General features: G+C 40.9%; 2 protein-coding genes and 1 long non-coding RNA gene across 11 annotated transcripts in view; 1 reads left to right on the top strand and 2 right to left on the bottom strand.

The window, feature by feature from the left end:
- LOC112235381 (calcium-binding protein 39-like) overlaps positions 1–17,534 on the top strand; it is a 105,931-nt gene extending 88,397 nt beyond the window's left edge. Inside the window, exons 1-9 of one of the 3 annotated variants that reach the window (XM_042323851.1) lie at positions 283–504; positions 13,352–13,489; positions 14,190–14,354; positions 14,472–14,590; positions 14,725–14,893; positions 15,146–15,205; positions 15,976–16,041; positions 16,170–16,313; positions 16,479–17,534. In XM_042323851.1, coding sequence (XP_042179785.1) covers positions 13,388–13,489; positions 14,190–14,354; positions 14,472–14,590; positions 14,725–14,893; positions 15,146–15,205; positions 15,976–16,041; positions 16,170–16,313; positions 16,479–16,658 — 1,005 coding nt within the window. In that variant the 5' untranslated portion in view covers positions 283–504; positions 13,352–13,387 and the 3' untranslated portion in view covers positions 16,659–17,534. Of the gene's footprint in view, positions 1–282; positions 505–13,324; positions 13,490–14,189; positions 14,355–14,471; positions 14,591–14,724; positions 14,894–15,145; positions 15,206–15,975; positions 16,042–16,169; positions 16,314–16,478 lie in introns of those variants that run through there. The other 2 variants (XM_042323854.1, XM_042323852.1) reach the window with 2 other exon arrangements.
- LOC112253662 (RCC1 and BTB domain-containing protein 1-like) overlaps positions 1–22,521 on the bottom strand; it is a 98,367-nt gene that overhangs the window by 59,104 nt on the left and 16,742 nt on the right. The window lies entirely within an intron of this gene.
- Positions 19,716–21,859, bottom strand: LOC121846755. The gene is made up of 2 exons (XR_006083677.1): positions 21,802–21,859; positions 19,716–20,101 (listed from the first exon to the last, which is right to left on the bottom strand). It is a non-coding gene; the product is annotated as an uncharacterized LOC121846755 (long non-coding RNA).

Genomic DNA, 22,521 nt, shown 5'->3' with positions numbered 1-22,521 from the left:
GGAGGTTTGGTGAATACTGTTTTGTGAGCTGTAACTGATTGCAATAGGGCCATCTTGTTTCACCGGTTTAAGGGTCAAATGTACTTTTTCCCATTTATAAATCATTTGTACACAAAAAACACAGCTATAATCAAAAAATTGTTCGAGCATGTTTTTCTGGAGCATAGCTGCTATTATTCATGAAATCTAAAAAAAATTGTGATCCGGATATGAAAATCCCTCAACGTCACAGGGGAAAGGACCAATGGGCTGGTAGATAAATATTCAGTGTGCGCCGCCTATCCCGGGACTGTGGCTCATAACGAATCAGACCAAATGGAATTCTGCACTGCCTTCTTAAAAGATTCCGTACATTTTAATTCGCACATACACATATTCCTCTGACGTTTTGCCCAGCATACAACACACCGCTGGCGTGACCAGAAAAAGCTGCTCGGTTACATTGAGAATCGAGACAGCAGCAAAGACATCCGAGAGAAAAAATACTAAATAGACTCTTGCACCGTAAGTATTCGTAATTTATTAGATCCTTACGAGATTGTTAAAGTTAGGCAAATTATTGTTCAAATGTTTCAAATTGATGCTGCCATTGTATTCAATCGATTCAAGTTTGAAACAATCTTGCTACTTAAATTAAATGCAGCCATTGCCCATCTGTTTAGCTGCTTTTCTGTAAAACCAGTAGCTAAAACGGTTCGATTTATGCATGTGACATCCATTCTATTAAAGGGAGTTTAAAAGCCCAAACGGGTGTATCCCATAGTTGACATATTCGCACATGTCTTATTTGTTTTATTTCTGCGTGTCTACATTAATCTACATGTCATGTGAAGCCTTCATCCGGGAACGCTCTTCCCTCAACATGTTTTATGGTCCTTTAACACACAGGACAAGTAGAGTGCATAAGCGTAATGTCACGCATCGAATGTGTCAATTCTGGCTTTGTTTGTACAGGGTTTGTTTTGCTTTAGCGCTAGCAAAGCTTTGCTTTCCGTGCAGTAGGATAGGAACACCAATGAACAGTGAAGACAGAGAGAGGCCGTCGCATAGGCTGCTATTCTGTCTCGCCAGCAGTCATTCTCTATTAGGCCTACAGTAACAACTTCATCGAAATGTTCTTCTTATAAATAATTACTTAATTTAAAGACATTGGACCTTGACCTACCATGTTACATTTGTAGTTTTGGCTCCTTGTTTTGTTATTATTCATTAATTTATGTATTTATCCAGCCAGACTAGTTTGGTGTTCTCCAGCTTTAATGGATAATTATTTGTGCCTTCATATTTTTAAATCAGACAGGATGTGTGATGTAAATGTAAATGTTTTGAAAGTGTCAGATTGGCTACCAACATTCACAATCTTAGACCAGGCATAAACAACTGTCACCCAGACTGCACCTCGACATAGGTTAGATTGTGTCTCACCATTTTTTTTAAAAAGAGTACCCTATGGCATGTCTGACAAGCTGCATAGGCTTATGTCATCAGTGATGTAGTCAGTGCAGGGACTGTCATGATGCTCAGTGCCCCTTTAGGTAACTCTAGGCCTTATGGGAGTTTTATTTCAGCAGCAGCGCCATGTACTGTGTGTTGGCTCTAACCACAGATCTAGGACCAGATTACCCTACCCCAATCATAGCCTTCACCATTAGGGGTTGGGAAATATCTGACCAGATCTGTGGTTAGGGGTGGTTATCTGTGGTTAGGGGTGGTTATCTGTGGTTAGGGGTGATTAGAGGCCAGAATGATGATGGTGGGTTGATGATAAAGATAACAGGCAAAATGGCTGCAGAACATCTCCTGAAATAGAACAACCCATTGGAGTGTTCTATCAGTCTGTTTTGTCTGGGTTCCGTTTGCATTCAGTCTGAGAGTTCTGAGTTGTTCCGTCTGTATTCTTTCTGCCTTGCGTCTGTGATGAGGTTGTGTGTGTTTGTTCATGGAGCTCTGGGACTGGACTCCATCTTGACTGATGGAGATGGAATCATGTCAGGCCCTGTGAATGGCAGTACCTCTCCTCTCTCCTGCTTCAGTCTCTCTCCTACTACTGTAACCATTTTCATGATTTATAAATGACTCCATATAGCTCCATAAATGACTCCCTATAGCTTGTTTAGCAAAAAATCGATGCATTTGCAACCATGGAGCAAAACAGGCAGGGTTGGCTTTGAATCAATGGATTGTTGACATGTAAACTTATATTGTTATTGTCACATGCATAGTAAACAACAGGTGTAGACTAACAGTGAAATGCTTATGGGACCTTCCCAACAATGCAGAATAGAAAAAGGAATAAATCCACAATGAGCAATGATGGCTTGGCTATAAACATGGGGTACCAGTACCGAGCCGATGTGCAGGGGTACGAGGGATTCGAGGTAGATATGTACTTATAGGTAGGGGTAAAGTGACTTGTTAACAGGATAGATGATATGTAATGAGTGTGTGTTTGACAGTGTGCCTGTGTGTGAGTGTGTATGTGTTGGAGTGTCTGTGTGGGTAGAGTCCAGCTTGTATGCATAGAGTCAAAAAGAGTTAGTGCATTATTTTCGTGAATGTCAGCTAACCTATCTGGCTGTAGATCAACTATTTTCCAGTTTCACATCTAATCAACCAATGCTAGATATTTGGTGAGATGAGTTTAATTTAATATGCTATGTAATACCAGGATATTGTTAGATGAGGTTAATGTAATATGCTATGTAATACCAGGGTATTGTTAGATGAGGTTAATGTAATATGCTATGTAATACCAGGATATTGTTAGATGAGGTTAATGTAATATGCTATGTAATACCAGGGTATTGTTAGATGAGATTAATTTAATATGCTATGTAATACCAGGGTATTGTAAAATGAGATTAATTTAATATGCTATTTAATACCAGGGTATTGTTAGATGAGGTTAGTTTATTTAATATGCCTATTGTAATACCAGGATGTCAGTTAGTTTATTAATATGCCTATTGTAATACCAGGTTGTCGGTTAGTTTATTAATATGCCTATTGTAAAACCAGGGTGTCGGTTTGTTTATTAATATGCCTATTGTAAAACCAGGGTGTCGGTTCGTTTATTAATATGCCTATTGTAATACCAGGGTGTCGGTTAGATCAAATCAAATCAAATCAAATTTATTTATATAGCCCTTCGTACATCAGCTGATATCTCAAAGTGCTGTACAGAAACCCAGCCTAAAACCCCAAACAGCAAGCAATGCAGGTGTAGAAGCACGGTGGCTAGGAAAAACTCCCTAGAAAGGCCAAAACCTAGGAAGAAACCTAGAGAGGAACCAGGCTATGTGGGGTGGCCAGTCCTCTTCTGGCTGTGCCGGGTGGAGATTATAACAGAACATGGCCAAGATGTTCAAATGTTCATAAATGACCAGCATGGTCGAATAATAATAAGGCAGAACAGTTGAAACTGGAGCAGCAGCACAGTCAGGTGGAAGTTGAAACTAGAGCAGCAGCATGGCCAGGTGGACTGGGGACAGCAAGGAGTCATCATGTCAGGTAGTCCTGGGGCATGGTCCTAGGGCTCAGGTCAGTTGAAACTGGAACAGCAGCATGTCCAGGTGGACTGGGGACAGCAAGGAGTCATCATGTCAGGTAGTCCTGGAGCTCAGGTCCTAGGGCTCAGGTCCTCCGAGAGAAAAAGAAAGAGAGAAGGAGAGAATTAGAGAACGCACACTTAGATTCACACAGGACACCGAATAGGACAGGAGAAGTACTCCAGATATAACAAACTGACCCCAGCCCCCGACACATAAACTACTGCAGCATAAATACTGGAGGCTGAGACAGGAGGGGTCAGGAGACACTGTGGCCCCATCCGAGGTCACCCCCGGACAGGGCCAAACAGGAAGGATATAACCCCACCCACTTTGCCAAAGCACAGCCCCCACACCACTAGAGGGATATCTTCAACCACCAACTTAGTTAGATGAGGTTAGTTGATTTAATATGCCTATTGTAGTACCAAGGTGTTGTTTAGTTTATTTAATATGCCTATTGTAATACCAGGGTGTCGGTTTGATGAGGTTAGTTTATTAATATGCCTATTGTAATACCAGGTTGTCGGTTAGTTTATTTAATATGCCTATTGTAAAACCAGGGTGTCGGTTAGTTTATTAATATGCCTATTGTAAAAGCAGGGTGTCGGTTAGATGAGGTTAGTTTATTTAATATGCCTATTGTAAAACTAGGGTGTCGGTTAGTTTATTAATATGCCTATTGTAATACCAGGGTGTCGGTTAGTTTATTAATATGCCTATTGTAGTACCAGGGTGCCGGTTTGTTTATTAATATGCCTATTGTAGTACCAGGGTGTCGGTTAGTTTATTAATATGCCTATTGTAGTACCAGGGTGTCGGTTAGTTTATTAATATGCCTATTGTAATACCAGGTTGTCGGTTTGATGAGGTTAGTTTATTAATATGCCTATTGTAGTACCAGGGTGTCGGTTAGTTTATTTAAAAAGCCTATTGTAATACCAGGGTGTCAGTTTGATGAGGTTAGTTTATTAATATGCCTATTGTAATACCAGGTTGTCGGTTAGTTTATTTAATATGCCTATTGTAATACCAGGGTGTTGGTTAGTTGAGGTTAGTTTATTTAATATGCCTATTGTAATACCAGGTTGTCGGTTAGTTTATTTAATATGCCTATTGTAATACCAGGGTGTTGGTTAGTTGAGGTTAGTTTATTTAATATGCCTATTGTAATACCAGGTTGTCGGTTAGTTTATTTAATATGCCTATTGTAGTACCAGGGTGTCGGTTAGATGAGGTTAGTTTATTTAATATGCCTATTGTAATACCAGGGTGTCGGTTAGATGAGGTTAGTTTATTTAATATGCCTATTGTAAAACCAGGGTGTCGGTTAGATGAGGTTAGTTTATTAATATGCCTATTGTAATACCAGGGTGTCGGTTAGTTTATTAATATGCCTATTGTAGTACCAGGGTGTCGGTTCATTTATTAATATACCTATTGTAGTACCAGGGTGTCGGTTAGTTTATTAATATGCCTATTGTAATACCAGGATGTCGGTTAGTTTATTCATATGCCTATTGTAGTACCAGGGTGTCGGTTCGTTTATTAATATGCCTATTGTAGTACCAGGGTGTCGGTTCGTTTATTAATATGCCTATTGTAGTACCAGGGTGTCGGTTAGTTTATTAATATGCCTATTGTAATACCAGGATGTCGGTTAGTTTATTTAAAATATGCCTATTGCCTATTGTAAAACCAGGGTGTCGGTTAGATGAGGTTAGTTTATTTAATATGCCTATTGTAATACCAGGTTTTCGGTTAGTTTATTTAATATGCCTATTGTAATACCAGGGTGTCGGTTAGATGAGGTTAGTTTATTTAATATTCCTATTGTAAAACCAGGGTGTCGGTTAGATTATTAATATGCCTATTGTAGTACCAGGGTGTCGGTTAGTTTATTAATATGCCTATTGTAATACCAGGGTGTCGGTTAGTTTATTAATATGCCTATTGTAGTACCAGGGTGTCGGTTCATTTATTAATATGCCTATTGTAATACCAGGGTGTCGGTTAGATGAGGTTAGTTTATTTAATATGCCTATTGTAATACCAGGGTGTCGGTTAGATGAGGTTAGTTTATTTAATATGCCTATTGTAATACCAGGGTGTCGGTTAGTTTATTAATATGCCTATTGTAGTACCAGGGTGTCGGTTAGTTTATTAATATGCCTATTGTAATACCAGGGTGTCGGTTAGTTTAATTAATATGCCTATTGTAATACCAGGGTGTCGGTTAGTTTAATTAATATGCCTATTGTAATACCAGGGTGTCGGTTAGTTTAATTAATATGCCTATTGTAATACCAGGGTGTCGGTTAGTTTAATTAATATGCCTATTGTAATACCAGGGTGTCGGTTAGTTTAATTAATATGCCTATTGTAGTACCAGGGTGTCGGTTAGTTTAATTAATATGCCTATTGTAATACCAGGGTGTCGGTTAGTTTAATTAATATGCCTAATACCAGGGTGTAATTAATATACCAGGGTGTCGGTTTGTTTAATTGTAATACAGGGTGTCGGTTTGTTTAATTAATATGCCTATTGGGTGTCGGTTTGTTTAATATGCCTATTGTAATACCAGGGTGTTGGTTTGTTTAATTAATATGCCTATTGTAATACCAGGGTGTCGGTTTGTTTAATTAATATGCCTATTGTAATACCAGGGTGTCGGTTAGTTTAATTAATATGCCTATTGTAATACCAGGGTGTTGGTTTGTTTAATTAATATGCCTATTGTAATACCAGGGTGTTGGTTTGTTTAATTAATATGCCTATTGTAGTACCAGGGTGTCGGTTAGTTTAATTAATATGCCTATTGTAATACCAGGGTGTTGGTTTGTTTAATTAATATGCCTATTGTAATACCAGGGTGTTGGTTTGTTTAATTAATATGCCTATTGTAATACCAGGGTGTCGGTTTGTTTAATTAATATGCCTATTGTAATACCAGGGTGTTGGTTTGTTTAATTAATATGCCTATTGTAATACCAGGGTGTCGGTTTGTTTAATTAATATGCCTATTGTAATACCAGGGTGTCGGTTTGTTTAATTAATATGCCTATTGTAATACCAGGGTGTCGGTTAGTTTATTTAATATGCCTATTGTAATACCAGGGTGTTGGTTTGTTTAATTAATATGCCTATTGTAATACCAGGGTGTCGGTTTGTTTAATTAATATGCCTATTGTAATACCAGGGTGTTGGTTAGATGATGTAAGTTTATTTAATTGTCATACCAGGGTGTTGGTTAGATGATGTAAGTTTATTTAATTGTCATACCAGGGTGTTGGTTAGATGATGTAAGTTTATTTAATTGTCATACCAGGGTGTTGGTTAGATGATGTAAGTTTATTTAATTGTCATACCAGGGTGTTGGTTAGATGGTTTTATTTAATTGTCATACTGTTGGTTAGTGCTAGCTCTCATATTGCCAAAAATCCATATCAAGCTAAATTCATTGAATTATCACGATAACAATACATTTATACGTTTATAACATTTAATGTGTACCACAGTTATTATTTTTTATTACCCTTAAAACTACTACAACTACTTTGAATGTTGTAGCTATCATTTGTCCTATAAACAATAACCCATATTAACAAACGTATATAATTTTCATAATTCACATTTCTCTAGTAGCACCCTATAGATTATTTATGTAATGACTGATATCAGCAAAATGTTCACGATAAGTGGTCAGTGTCGATCATTTTCAGTTTATCGTCCCAGCTCTAGTGTCAGTACAAGACAACAACCTTGCTGTTCTAGGCCCATGACAAGAAATACAACCACTCCCTTTAGGAAAGGCTAAAAGCATTCCTCCTTATTTTTAAAAATATATTTATTTAACCTTTATTTAGCTAGGCGAGTCAGTTAAGAACAAATTCTTATTTACAATGACGGCCTACCAAAAGGCCTCCTGCGGGGACGGGGGCTGGGATTACAAATAAATCAAATGTTAATATAGGACAAAACACACATCCAGGGAAAATCAGTTTATTTGTCAAATATTACATACTGTAGGCCCCTAGTCTGTTACTAGATGTCCGATAATGAACCCAAGTCTGTGAATTGTGTTCAACTGGGCCTAGGCTACATCCAGGCCCCTTGGTTTCATCCAATCGCTCCTCATATCCGTAGGCTTCGTGGTATGTTTATAAAGTAGGCTAGCAGCCTTTTATTTCCTGGTTGAGCATGTTGTGGCGTGTCTGAATCAGGATTATCCCTTCCATTATGGACTCATGCAGTTGCCTGTCCAGAGACATTTAGCCTCATTCTTGTTTAATTCTGATTGATGGGTTGTTATTAAAGTTGCATTAATCAAATCAAATGTTATTTATTACATGCTTCGTAAACAACAGGTGTAACAGTGAAATGCTTACTTACGGGTCCTTCTCCAACAATACAGAGACAAAGATACTACTTATACTGTGTTTACCTCACAGCTTCATGGGAAATGCAGTTTTTTGAACAGGTCTGGGTGGGGAGAGCGGGGTTGGGTAGAGAGGGGGCTCCTTTCTTGCTTGTAGTCAGTGAGTGGGATAGGAAAATGATTTTCTTGGGTTCACTGTCCTGCGTTGTGCGCTGGGGCTTTTTCAGGGGTGACTGCAAGCATACCAAACATCCAGATAGAAATGGATAGTGTAGAACAGACATTCTCTTGCATGAAGAAAACAGGAATAGGGAATCCCATCTGCTCTACATGATGTGCAAGGCTGTGAGCGATGCAGTCCACTGACTAGTCTCATGCTGTGGACTGTGATCAAAGTGACAAGCTCCTGGCATCAGTCTGTCTGCTCTGTTCTGGGAGGAATGGAGGTAATACCGTCACGCTCAGCACTAAGGATTAACAGTCACAAGTTATACTCACCCCCACCCTCTCCCTCACACTCTCCTGCTCTCTCTCTCTCTCTGAGAGTTTGTTTTAGCAGCTAGGTTATCCTTCATGTTGGCGTCAAACACTCCATGACAATACGGTTGTAAGATTCTTGCTAGAATGTAAACTGTGTTTGAACGCTAGGTGCCAACATGACGAACCATTGGAGTCCTAAATCTCAAACGGAGTTGGCCTAACTTAGCCTACTCATGGCCAGTGCTATCTCAGTATCTCGGACGCACATTGTTGAGACATCCTCTTGAGTGATGAAACGCACACGCACACACCTATTATCTGTCGTCTGGCTGCCTTTGTTTTGTTGTCATGACAACCAGGCTGAATGCAGTGAGGTGTGCAGAGTGTAGTCTGACTCAGCGTAAGCGGGTATTGCTTATGCCCTTTCATAAATCACTGCGAGATCCCAGGGGGAATACTGCACTCTTCTTTCTGTGGGTGTATCTCAATACAATTGCCTTCTTCTCCTTGTCTCCTCTCCTCCATCACTACTAATGTTCTTCGGTCCTGGTCTGGGACACCCACAGGGGATGCAGGCTTTTGTTTGTTTATTTCACATCAATGTAGAGAAACAAGAGAAGATTAGAAGATACTTCAGACTATTGAGATGCACCCCATGTCAAGTAAGGGGAGAAATGCCTGTGGTACACTGTTATATGGTATAATTAAGCAATAAGGCTTGAGGGGGTATGGTATATACCACGGCTAAAAGCTATTCTTATGCAAAACGCAATGTGGAGTGCCTGGATACAACCCTTAGACGTGGTTTATTGATCATATACCACAAACCCCCGAGGTGCCTTATTGCTATTATAAACTGGATACCAACATAATTAGAGCAGTAAAAATATGTTTTGTCATACCCATGATATAGCACAGTTTTCAGCATTCAGGTCTCGAACCACCCAGTTTATAATGTGTGATATACACTTAGTGTACAAAACATTAAGAACACCTTCCTAATATTGGCTTGCACCTCAGTTCTTCTGGGCAATTCTTCGGGGCACTCTACAAGGTGTCGAAAGCTTCCCATAGGGATGCTGGCCCATGTTGACGCAAATGCTTCCCACATTTGTGTCAAGTTAGCTGGATGTCCTTTGTGTGGTGGAATGTTCTTAAAACACACAGGAAACTGTTGTGTGGAAAAACCCAGCAGCGTTGCAGTTCTTGACACAAACCACTGTGCCTGGCACCTACTACCATACCCCGTTCAAAGGCACTTCAATCTTTTGTCTTTCCCATTCACCCTCTGAATGGCAAACATAGACAATCTGTCTCAATTGTCCAAAGGCTTAAAAATCCTTCTTTAACCTGTCTCCTCCCCTTCATCTATATTGATTGAAGTGGATTTAACAAGTGGCATCAATAAGGGATCATAGCTAACACACTCTTGTCATTCTCTCAACCAGCTTCTCGAGGTAGTCACCTGGAATGCATTTCAATTAACACGTGTGCCTTGTTAAAAGCTCATTTGTGGAATTTCTTAATGTGTTTGAGCCAATCAGTTGTGTTGTAACAAGGTGGGGTGGGTATACAGAAGATAGATAAAATACCAAGTCCATATTATGGCAAGAACAGCTCAAATAAGCAACGAGAAACGACAGTCAGTCATTACTTTAAGACATGAAGGTCAGTCAATTCGGAACATTTCAAGAACTTTGAAAGTTTCTTCAAGTACAGTCGCATAAACCATCAAGCGCTATGATGAAACTGGCTCTCATGAGGACCACCACAGGAAAGGAAGACCCACAGTTACCTCTGCTGCAGAGGACAAGTTCATTAGAGTTAACTGCAATTCAGAATGCAGCCCAAATAAATGCTTCAGAGTTCAAGTAGCAGACACATCTCAACATCAACTGTTCAGAGGAGACTGCGTGAATCAGGCCTTTATGGTTGGATTTCTGCAAAGAAACCACTGCTAAAGGACACCAATAAGAGACTTGCTTGGGCCAAGAAACACAAGCAATGGAAATGAAACCAGTGGAAATCTGTCCTTTTGGTCGGAGTCCAAATTTTGCGATTTTTGGTTCCAACCGCTCTGACTTTGTGAGACGCAGAGTAGGTGAACGGATGATCTCCGCATGTGTGGCTCCCACCATGAATCATGGAGGAGAAGGTGTGATGGTGTGGGGGAGCTTTTCTGGTGACACTTAACAAGCATTGCTACAACAGCATTCTGCAGCAATATGCCATCCCATCTGGTTTGCACTTAGTGGGACTATCATTTGTTTTTCAACAGGACAATGACCCAACACACCTCCAGGCTGTGTAAGGGATATTTAACCAAGAAGGAGAATGATGGAGTGCTGCATCAGATGACCTGGCCTCCATAATCACCTGACCTCAACCCAATTGAGATGGTTTGGGATGAGTTGGACCGCAGTGGTATTTTGGGATTTCATTAGCATCCCCATTAGCTGTTGCAAAAGCAGCAGCTAATCTTCCTGGGGGCCACACAACTTGAAACATGTCTATTAATGTTCTGTATTATGTCAAGAACAGCTCAAGGACAGAACTACTTTTTTTTAAAAGGCCGTAGCCTTCATATCAATGCATACACAAACTATCTAGGTCAAATAGGGGAGAGGCGTTGTGCTGTGAGGTGTTGCTTTGTCTATTTTTTGTCTTAAACTGGTTTGCTGTTTATTTGAGCAATATGAGATGGCATGGAGTTCCATGCAATAATGGCTATATATAAAACTGTATGTTTTCTTGGATTTGGGGACAGTGAAAAGACCCCTGGTGGCATGTCTGGTGGGATAAGTGTGTGTCAGAGCTTGTGTAAATTAACTATGCAAACAATTTGGGATTTTCAAAAAAGAGGGCCTAGAGAGCTGCCCTGCGGTACACCACACTTTACATGTTTGACATTAGAAGCTTCCATCAAAGAAAAGCCTTGTTTTATATTAGCTTGCCATATCGGGGATTTAGAGAAGAGGTTGAAAGCTGAGCTGAGGTGCAACAACAGTTTATGGTCAATAATATCAAAGGCAGCACTGAAATCTAACAGTACAGCTCCCAGAATCTTCATATTATCATTTGTCAGTGCAGTACATGTTGAGTTTCCTTCTCTATAAGCATGCTGAAAGTCTGTTGTTATTTTGTTTACAGAGAAATAGCATAGTTTTTGGTCAAAACACAATTTTTTCCCCAACAGTTTGCTAAGAGCTGGCAGCAAGCTTATAGGTCTGCTCTTTGAACAAGTAAAGACCGCTTTACCACTGTTGGGTAGCGGAATTATTTTGTTTCCCTCCAGGCCTGAGAACGGAGACTTTCCTCTAGGCTCAGATTAAAGATGTGACCGATAGGAGTGGCTATAGAGTCCGCTACCATCCTCAGTAGCTTTCCACCGAAGTTGTCAATGCCATGAGGTTTGTCATTATTGATCGATTTTTAAAAAAAAAATCACCTCTCCCACACTAACTTTACAAAATTCAAACTTCCAATGCTTTTCTTTCATTATGTTTTTTTTTATGCATGATTATGATGGCTCACTGTCCGTTGTTGGCATTTCCTACCTAAGTTTGCCCACTTTGCCAATGAAGTAATGATTAAAAATAATTGGCTAAATTAAATGGTTTTGTGATGACTAAGCCATCTGATTCGATGAAAGATGGTGTTGAATTTGTCTTTCTGCCCATAAATTAATTTAGTTATTCCATCATTCTTTATATTTTTGATCTTGGCTTCATAATACAGTTTCTTCTTCTTTTTGTTGAGATTAGTCACATTTCTTCATTTGTAGTAAGTCAGTTTCTTAACAAGTGTGTGTTTATCAATAATTGGAACATCATCCACATAAGTCACAGCTAAATCTCTTATACACTATTTTAGGCCCAGCTGTTGGAACTTTGTCTTTCCTGGATATAGCCACTATATTGTGATTACTGCATTCAATGGGTACGGACACTTGTTCCCGTGGTGTTTGTAAACATGAGATAGCCTTCGTTTCTCAGAACAAGTATAGACTGATGAGCTTCAGAAGACAATTATTTGATTCTAGCCATTTTGAGCCTGTAATCGAACTCCAGATACTCACCTAGTCTAAAGAAGGCCAGTTTTATTGCTTCTTTAATCAGGACAACAGTTTTCAGCTGTGCTAACATAATTGCAAAATGGTTTTCTAATGATCAATTAGACTATTAAAATGATAAACTTGGCTTAGACAACACAACGTGCTATTGAAACACAGGAGTGATGTTTGTTGATAATGGGCCTCTGTACGCCTATGTAGATATTCCATTAAATATCAGCAGTTTCCAGCTACAATAGTCATTTACAACATTAACAATGTCTACACTGTATTTCTGATCAATTTTATGTTATTTTAATGGACAAAAAATGTGCTCTCTTTCAAAACAAGGACATTTCTAAGTGACCCCAAACTTTTGAACGGTAGTGTATGTATTCTCCCGAAGGATTCTCAGATCAAAACCGTGTCCTATCCTATCTGAGGAAATGAGAAGCATCACATCTTCCAATAATTTTTTTCTGAATTGGGACTTTTAAATAAATTATCTGCCTCTGATAGTTTTTTTTTTTTTTTGCATGAAAAAAACTGAGTTTCAATCCGACGGATGGTATAAGTAAGCAATAAGGCCCGAGGGGGTGTGGTATATGGCCAATATACCAGGGCTAAGGGCTGTTCCTATGCATGATGCAACACGGATACAGACCTTAGCAGTGGTATACTGGCCATATATCACAAACCCCTGAGGTGCCTTATTGCTATTATAAACTGGTTACCAACGTAATTAGAGCAGTAAAAATAAATGTTTTGTCGTACCCGTGGTATACGGTCTGATATACCGCAGCTGTCAGCCAATCAGCATTCAGGGCTCAAACTACCCAGTTGTGTAATTTATATGTTATCGATAGATAGGGTATAATGTGTGTGTTTTTAAGGCTGCCAGGAGAGACCCAAGGAGAGGCCCAGCCACCATGCCGCTGTTCGGTAAATCCCACAAGAATCCCGCCGACATCATCCGGACTCTGAAGGAGAACATGGCCATCCTGGTCAAACAAGACAAGAAAACAGAAAAGGTGTGACGCATCTTCATAACATGAGTCCTTACACCACGAATCCTCACTAAACAAATCCTTACAACACCTCACTAAACAAATCCTTACAACACAAGTCCTCACTAAACAAATCCTTACAACACAAACCAGTACTTCCCTTAGAAAAGGCCCACAAGCAGGTGTTGTGTAACATTGCTGTTGGGGCCTCGGTGTACCTCCTTCTATTTGATCCGATCAGTCAGTTGGTGTGGTTATTATTACGGTGCACCTCTAGCTGACACTGGGCTGTGAAAGCAGCATCGCTGCCTGGCCGTTCCTTCATTGACACCCAGCTGTAAAGGCCCTCTCCACCATGGGACTGTTAGAGAGGGGCTGTCCAGACAGAACTCCCAGTAACCTGGCTCTGGGCTGGAACTGCTTCAGCTCTAACCACACACAGCCAGGCTATAGTGATCTCAATACAGTCCATTCCTGTCATATGCAATGCTGATATCCAGAGAAAGTCAATAATAATGTGTCTTATGATTGGGCCTGAGGCTGAGACACAAGTGTATACAGAGCTGTACCTCCATAGGTAGTCAATTAAATGTCTCCCTCTTGTGGGCAACTCAAGTATAATACCATGGCAGTTTTTTTTAAATAAACAGCATAACATTATTAGCAGCAATACTGTTAGAAGTACATATTGTGCCTGTGTGTCTAACTGGTGTCCCTGTCCCAGGCATCAGAGGAGGTGTCTAAGTGTCTTGTGGCCATGAAGGAGATACTATATGGGACCGGTGACAAGGAGCCTCACACAGAGACGGTGGCCCAGTTGGCCCAGGAGCTCTACAACAGCGGCCTGCTCATCTCCCTGGTGGAAAACCTGCAGGTCATTGACTTTGAGGTGAGACTGAGCCAAAGCCGGACCATCAGGGTCGTGTTCATTAGGCAACAAATGGAAGAAAACAGTCTGAAACAAGGAGGCTTTCGTTTTTAAACGTTTTCCATTGCATGTCCCCAGGGGAAGAAGGACGTGTGTCAAATCTTCAACAACATCCTGCGGAGGCAGATCGGCACCCGCAGCCCCACCGTTGAGTACTTCTGCTCTCACCAAGAGGTGCTGTTTGTGCTGCAAAAAGGGTGAGGTTCTCTCTCACACACACACACACACACACACACACACACACACACACACACACACACACACACCATGTACCACAGCCATGGTACAGATGACCACAGTGACCACTGCCAATGTGTTCCTCTTCCTGCAGGTATGAGACCCCTGGGTCTGCGCTGAACTGTGGCATCATGCTGAGGGAGTGTATCAGACACGAGCCCCTGGCCAAGCTGGTTCTCCACTCAGAACACTTCCAGGACTTCTTCAATTACGTAGAGATGGAGACCTTCGACATCGCCTCAGACGCTTTCGCCACCTTCAAGGTCAGATTACACAAGATTTGAAAGCATCTTTGGGTCCTGGAAAACCTTGTATTAAACCCATATTAATAAGACTAGGATGGTCCGAGATGATATGCTAATCTTTACATTACTGTTGTATCTGTCCATGCCCATTTGTTGGAGAGTTGACAAAATGTATAGATCAGAAATGATTCGATGCAGCAGATGATATGCAATATTCAATGTTTGTTTTTGTGTGAATTAAAGTGAGCACGTTTCCTCCCCCATTCACAGGACCTGCTCACAAGACACAAGGTCCTGGTAGCTGAATATCTAGAACAGAATTATGATGCCGTAAGTGATATGTTCAACATTCTGCTGCCCTGGGAGCATTTACCTTTTATCAGATGGACTTCATGGAAAGAAAATGTTGTTTGTTGTTACACCCTCTGCCCTCTTGACAGAATTCGTGAAGGAATGAGTGAATGCAATTACGACGTCACACACTCGTACTCTCATTTCCATTTACCAGATGAATACACTGAAGTGTGTGTGTGTGCCGACAAACAAAACATGTTGATTGATGACCCATTCTCTACAATGAATGAGTGCATTTATACCACCCTTGACACACTAGCCACATACACTCCAGGCATCTGTGGTCACTGGCTTTCCCCACTTGCATAAGACCACCTTGTGTGTTGGTTGTAGTGTGGGGCTCAGGGAAGACCCCAGGGGAGAGCAGACAGTCCGGCTGGAGGCTGCTCGGGTTACAGGCCAGACACTAGCCTACACTGGGCCGCACTAGGTTACAGAAGGCTGCTTTCATGCCAAAGGCCGCTGGAGGCTTATCTCTCACACACACACACACACACACACACACACACACACACACACACACACACACTCTGGCCCAAACAGCACCCCTGATAAGGGTCCTTTCAGACCTGACTGAGAGATGTTAGAGAATATATCAACTTCAACAGACATTCCATCCCATTTAACTATCTGAAACGCCTATTTAATTCTATGAACATTTTTTTTTTTATTGTGAATTTATTTTGAGCCACTTTTGACTGTTGAGATGCAGCCACCCCTCAGCCTGTTCCTTTATATCTTTGCAGATCTTTGACCAGTATGAGAAGTTATTACACTCTGATAACTATGTGACAAAGAGACAGTCATTAAAGGTGTGTTCTATTATTCACGTTTTACATGGATTATTTATAGACTAAAACTTTGCATGCTATTATGGTGTTGATTATCTTGCTTCGTAGTAAATATTTGCATACTCTGGTCTTTGTGTTTGTTTATGTAGTTGTTGGGAGAGCTTCTGTTGGACAGGCATAACTTCACAGTGATGACCCGGTACATCAGCAAGCCTGAAAACCTGAAGCTGATGATGAACCTACTGAGGGACAAGAGCCCTAACATACAATTTGAGGCCTTCCACGTCTTCAAGGTAGGAAACAAAAGCCGTTCCCTGAGCCGTTCATATACAAAGTCTGGCAAACTGGCATCCATGTTGGCCCCAAACATTCCATGGCATTACCATTGGGTTCTTACTAGAATGTAATTGCCGATATCAATGTAATGTACAGAGCTGACAGGCTGACCCTCCACCCAGGTGTTTGTGGCGAACCCCAACAAGACGCAGCCCATCATAGACATCCTGCTGAAGAACCAGCCCAAACTCATCGACTTCCTTAGCAACTTCCAGAAGGACCGCATGGACGACGAGCAATTCAACGACGAGAAGACCTACCTAATCAAACAGATCCGAGACCTAAAGAAACCCGCCTCTTAAACCCTTACCCCCGTTAGTCCCCAAAACCCTTCCCCTTAGCTATGACCTTTACCCTAACCTTTACTTTTTGTCGACAAAAAATACATTGACAATAATGATTCAATTTCTTAATATCGAAGACATTGTGTCTTTTTCTTGGTTCCTTAAACTTTGCAGAGAATAGTTCATAATCTGATTTTTTTTTCATTGTTTTTACTTTTAAATGAACCCTTTTCTTATTAGTGTGTAGTGTTCCAAAACGGGAAGGGGATTTCCTCTCTTGGGGGGAACCAATGGTTAGAGACCTCTAGGTGATTGGCTGAGTGAGCTGTGGAGACCACTGAGCATCACTTTAATTGTGCAAAATATTTTTCCGCAAATGTTCTTTTCTTTGCCACTTGCAGGCATGAGCCAGCTAGATAGTTCTGATACTCTCCTAATCTCACCACAGTACAACTGAAGTATCCAGAATCATAGAAGGAATTGCTATTTCTCTATTAGAGGATCGAAATGGTATTCTCAAATGTTCCATAGAACTCCTCTTCAGACTCACATTCCCTGCTAGTCTTACTCCTGTGGTTGTACTTCCACTATTTACACTTAAGTTATGTTTCAACACTGTAGTAGGTCCTCTGACATGACAACTCTACATTTGATCTTACAAGGAACATATTAGATGTCTGGTGATCAGCAGGACCATTCTTTTACTGCTAACCTTCGTATAGAATATGACTTATGAATAGTTTTGATAATTGATTCTCCACAGATGGCTGGTAGCACTTTCTGTATCATTCAACGCTAAAGGAGCAATTCCTTTTTTGGTTTATTTTAAGCTGATGAAGTAGTTTCCTGTTCAACAGGATTCCATCATGATGATTAAAAAAAGTTTGTCTTGTGTATTAGAACTGGTTTTAACCCATAAGTAAGTGCCATTGCAGATGACAGAAAAATCCTGATATTTTTTTTCTGTACAAAAGTGATTTCTTTAACTTGTTTTCTTATTTAGATGGAGGGGGATGGTTGGAACACACTAACAGTAGGGGTACATACAGAGATGCCTTTTTGTTTTCCCTTTTTTTGTATTTTAAATACTTTTCTAGGCGGAGCTTAATTCTTATTTAGAAAAATATGGTCTGGTTGAACATATTAGTCGTGATTAAGCAATGAACCTTGAACTCACTATATTTGAGTTGTGCAGTTGAAATAATATTTTATTTTAAACTTATTGCAGTTCATTGATCGCATCATAAAACTAGGAACGGGGAGGCCAAAACTCAGGACTATGATTGTCCAGGAAAGTTAATATACAGTAAACTGGATAAGGTAGAAGAAGCATCTTGCTCTGTAATTTTACATGTAGCTTGTTTGGGGAAGTCTAAATTAAATAACCTCAGACAAATTGAGCCAATGCATACTTTAATTGTGGTGGTTGAGCTTACAATCACATCTAAATTGAAAATACTAACTTAACCAATATGGCTCTCAATGTAATATTGCATAATAAATGTGATGGGCACCATGCCATGGACAAGTGATTGTTCTTTAAATTGCCAAATACTTTTTTCAATTGTTAGATTGGACTTGACACAAGGGATAGTATTCCTCAATGCCTTTGTTTTTGGTGAAACTCCATCATTCTAGCCCTGTTCTATATCTGGTGCCACATGCAATCTTGACCATATTTCTAGACTAGTGTAGACACAATTAATTGTGAATATCTTCCTGACCACCTCTCGAGTGTAGCCGACAAATTGATTGGATGAAAGTTCAGTGGGCAGAGCTTAGTGACATGTCACTGGGTGGAGTTTACAAGTGAGTCAAGTAAAGACAAGTGTTTCAGGAGGTGGAGTGCTTGTGGGAGGGTGTTAAAACAGGCTGCGCCAGATGGTGTGGCCAAGTTTGAATCCAAATGCAGCTTTTGTTTTCCAACATACTAAATTTTTTTAGTACATATCTACTGACATTCTGAAATTACTAAAGGAATGAACAGCTTGCAAAATCTATACCCGATCATGAATTCTGTCAAGAGGGCAGATGGTAACAAACAAAATATATTTCCATGAAGTCCATCTGATAAAGGTAGGCTCCCAGGGCAGCAGAATGTTGAACATATCACTTACTGCATCACAATTCTGTTCTAGATGGTGCCCTCCCTCCTGCTGGTGCTGTGGACTATGACCACAAGGTCACAGGTTCAAGTCTTGCCATGCCAATGACCTTTTCTCAAGTTATATTTTGAACCGTAGTCACTCCCTATATTCAAATGATGAGATTCCCAATGTTAAGACATATTGATCCCTTGAATCAATGATTTGAGGGACTATTTGAAATGGTTTGACAATCCGATCTGTTTAAACTTGTAAGATATCAAGATACAATTAGTCCTCGATGGCCTCTGAGGTAGTCAGGAAGAATCACCATCAATAAATTGTAATATTCTACACGGGTCTAGAAATGGTCACAATCAGAATATGGACAAGATCAAGACACAGGACCCATGTTAACACCAGGTATAAACGGGCTTCAATGGCAAACTGACATTGTTAGGATTAAAACATTAAAAAAAAAGAGACACTTAAAAGAGTCAGGTCTGTATCAGAAGGAACTTACACCCGAGCCAAAACAGATTTACTTAACATATTGTACTAAAGTAATATTGGACCCTTTTCAACCCTGGGATTTCATTTTTTGTTATCACATTGATACTACTGTACCACAACACCAATAAGAAATGTATATAGTTTTCCTGTTTGTCATTTTATATAGATTTTTTTGTTGCGTTTAGATGCTTATTGTTATCAGTTAAAAGCAGTTTGGCAAAACAGGATGAAACAATCTAAGGATGTAGGAGCCAACCATGTAAATAAACAGATAAAGCACAGTTGCACAGGTCTAGGAGTTAGTATCCTTTGAGGCAAAGTGCAATATAGTGGTGGTAGCCTGCACTGGCTGGGATGGGACTTGGATTCTTCAAGTCTGGAAGAACTATAGTAAACTTAAAGCTACAATCAACAGTAACCTTAATAGTAAACTCTTCAGACAAATAATTAGGAAACACGCATTTAGAGTTCACTTGCCTTTAAAATTACTTAAACATTTTTTTTTTTTTTTTTTAAATATCAACGTAGTACCATTTCCTTTGAATATACAGTCAGTCCATTAAAAATCACTGAGTTTACGCCTTGAAACTGTCCATTATAGGGGAGTATGAAGAGGCCTTTGAATTGCCAACATTGTTAAAATGCATCCTTCCTTGAATCACTGATCAATATGCGATTGGATAAATTAAACGTTTCCAATGCCAACAAGAGCCTGGGGACCGTAGCCTGGTGAAACCAGACTGAAAGCTACAGGTACCATTGTTCAACAAACAGGGGAAAGGTCTGGATTTGTTGCTAACCGTAACCTCTTATTGGATTGAAGGGCCTGTTCAGGCTGTCTCCCATGCTTCCTCACACATCCATCTGTAATCATAACAAGACATGGTCAGAGGTGGGACACATCACAGAGTCAAATCAGAGACGGTTAAAAGGGGCTGATCCGTCATCTGTATTGTGGTGATTAGGTGGAGGCATGCACATTATATTTGTGTGACCAGCAATATAAACTCAGCAAAAAAAAGAAACGTCCTCACTGTCAACTTCGTTTATTTTCAGAAAACTTAACATGTGTAAATATTTGTATTAACATAATAAAGTTTTAACAACTGAGACATAGTCTGAACAAGTTCCACAGACATGGAATAATGTGTCCCTGAACAAAGGGAGGGGGGGGGGTCAAAATCAGAAGTAACAGTCAGTATCTGGTGTGGCCACCAGCTGCATTAAGTACTGCAGTGAATCTCCTCATGAACTGCACTAGATTTGCCAGTTCTTGCTGTGAGATGTTACCCCCCTCTTCCACCAAGCCCCTGCAAGTTCCCAGACATTTCTGGGGAGAATGGCCCTAGCTCCTACCCTCCGATCCCAGACGTGCTCATTGGGATTGAGATCCGGGCCTTCGCTGGCCATGGCAGGACACTGACATTCCTGTCTTGCAGGAAATCACTACAGAACGAGAAGTATGGCTGGTGGCATTGTCATGCTGGAGGGTCATGTCAGGATGAGACTGCAGGAAAGGTACCACATGAGGAGGAGGATGTCTTCCCTGTAACACAGCTGAGATTGCCTGCAATGACAACAAGCTCAGTCCGATGATGCTGTGACACACCACCCCAGACCATGACGGACCCTTCACCTCCAAATTGATCCCGCTCCAGAGTATAGGCCCGGTGTAACGCTCGTCTCTTCGACGATAAATGCGAACCCGACAATCACCCTTGGTGAGAAAACCGTGGATTTTTGTCAGTCCTGTCTGGTCCAGCAACGGTGGGTTTGTGCCCATAAGTTTGACATTGTTGCTTGTGATGTCTGGTGAGGACCTGCCTTACAACAGGCCTACAAGCCCTCAGTCCAGCCTGTTACAGATAATCTGAGCATTGATGGAGGGATTTCAGCGCTCCTGGTGTAACTCGGGCAGTCGTTGCCATCCTGTACCTGTCCCGCAGGTGAGATGTTCGGATGTACCGATCCTGTGCAGGTGTTACACGTGGTCTGCCACTGCAAGGACGATCAGCTGTCCGTCCTGTCTCCCTGTAGCCCTGTCTTAGGTGTCTCACAGTACGGACATTGCAATTTATTGCCCTGGCCACATCTGCAGCCCTCATGCCTCCTTGCAGCGCTGTCTTAGGTGTCTCACAGTACGGACATTGCAATTTATTGCCCTGGCCACATCTGCAGCCCTCATGCCTCCTTGCAGCATGCCTATGGCACGTTCACATAGATGAGCAGGGACCCTGGGCATCTTTTTATTTTGTGTTTTTCAGAGTCAGTAGAAAGGCCTCTTTCGTGTCCTACGTTTTCATAACTGTGACCTTAATTGCCTACCGTCTGTAAGCTGTTAGTGTCTTAACGACCGTTCCACAGGTGCATGTTCATTCATTGAACAAGCATGGGATCTGCAAAGTTATTTGGATTTTACAAATTATCTTTGAAAGACAGGGTCCTGAAAAAGAGAGATTTATTTTTGCTGAGTTTATTAGAGAGGAGGAGGAGAGATTTGACATCACTCTCTATCATATCATCAAATATCATGCTAACTATCGGTACAGAGAAGGACAACTCACTGGCTAGATGAAGACCAGCATGTTCAGAGGCTCTCCTGGCTAGAGAGGACTTCTGCCACTGTGACGAAAAACACAATAAGAAAAATTGCATCTATAGAAAGCACTATAATAAGTATACCTCAATAGCCTAACAAGGAAAAACACAAGGATAGGTAAAAGCTGAATGGAAAGCTACGAGAATCCATCCAGGTTTTCCTCATCAGTACAAATGAAGAAAATGGAGGAATAGACTATTGAGATGCTGCTACACCCATAGAAAAACTATTAATCAGTCAATCAATGTAGGTACTCAATGAACTTCAGGACTCCTCTGGAGGCTGTGGAATCTGAGGTAGGAGATGTCTCCCTTGTCTTTGCCGCTGTCCAGGTCAGTGGTGTAGATCTGCTTGATCCCAGCTCCTCGGATCAGAGGGGACACACTCATCACACGGACACTTAGTCACAAAAGCATGGTGTTCTCTCTCCTCACGGATCTCTTCACCCTAGAAACGACAGTCAATCACATTTATTTACGTCATAAATCCTCATGCCCAGCTACTAATTCCTGCCCCCTGGTCCGACTCAGACGTACCTGCATCCTCTCTGCCATCTCCGCTGACCTGTAAGGACTGGACAGGTCGAGAGCAAATATACCCATGTACACATTCCCTGTATTTCCTTCATCTACAGATGTAGGATCTTATCTTTGCAAAAACTTTCCTGCAATGCAAGAAATGTAAA

Source organism: Oncorhynchus tshawytscha, linkage group LG07 (genome assembly GCF_018296145.1).
Source record: "Oncorhynchus tshawytscha isolate Ot180627B linkage group LG07, Otsh_v2.0, whole genome shotgun sequence".
Taxonomy (NCBI): domain Eukaryota; kingdom Metazoa; phylum Chordata; class Actinopteri; order Salmoniformes; family Salmonidae; genus Oncorhynchus; species Oncorhynchus tshawytscha.
This window is presented reverse-complemented; position numbering and strand designations above follow the sequence as displayed.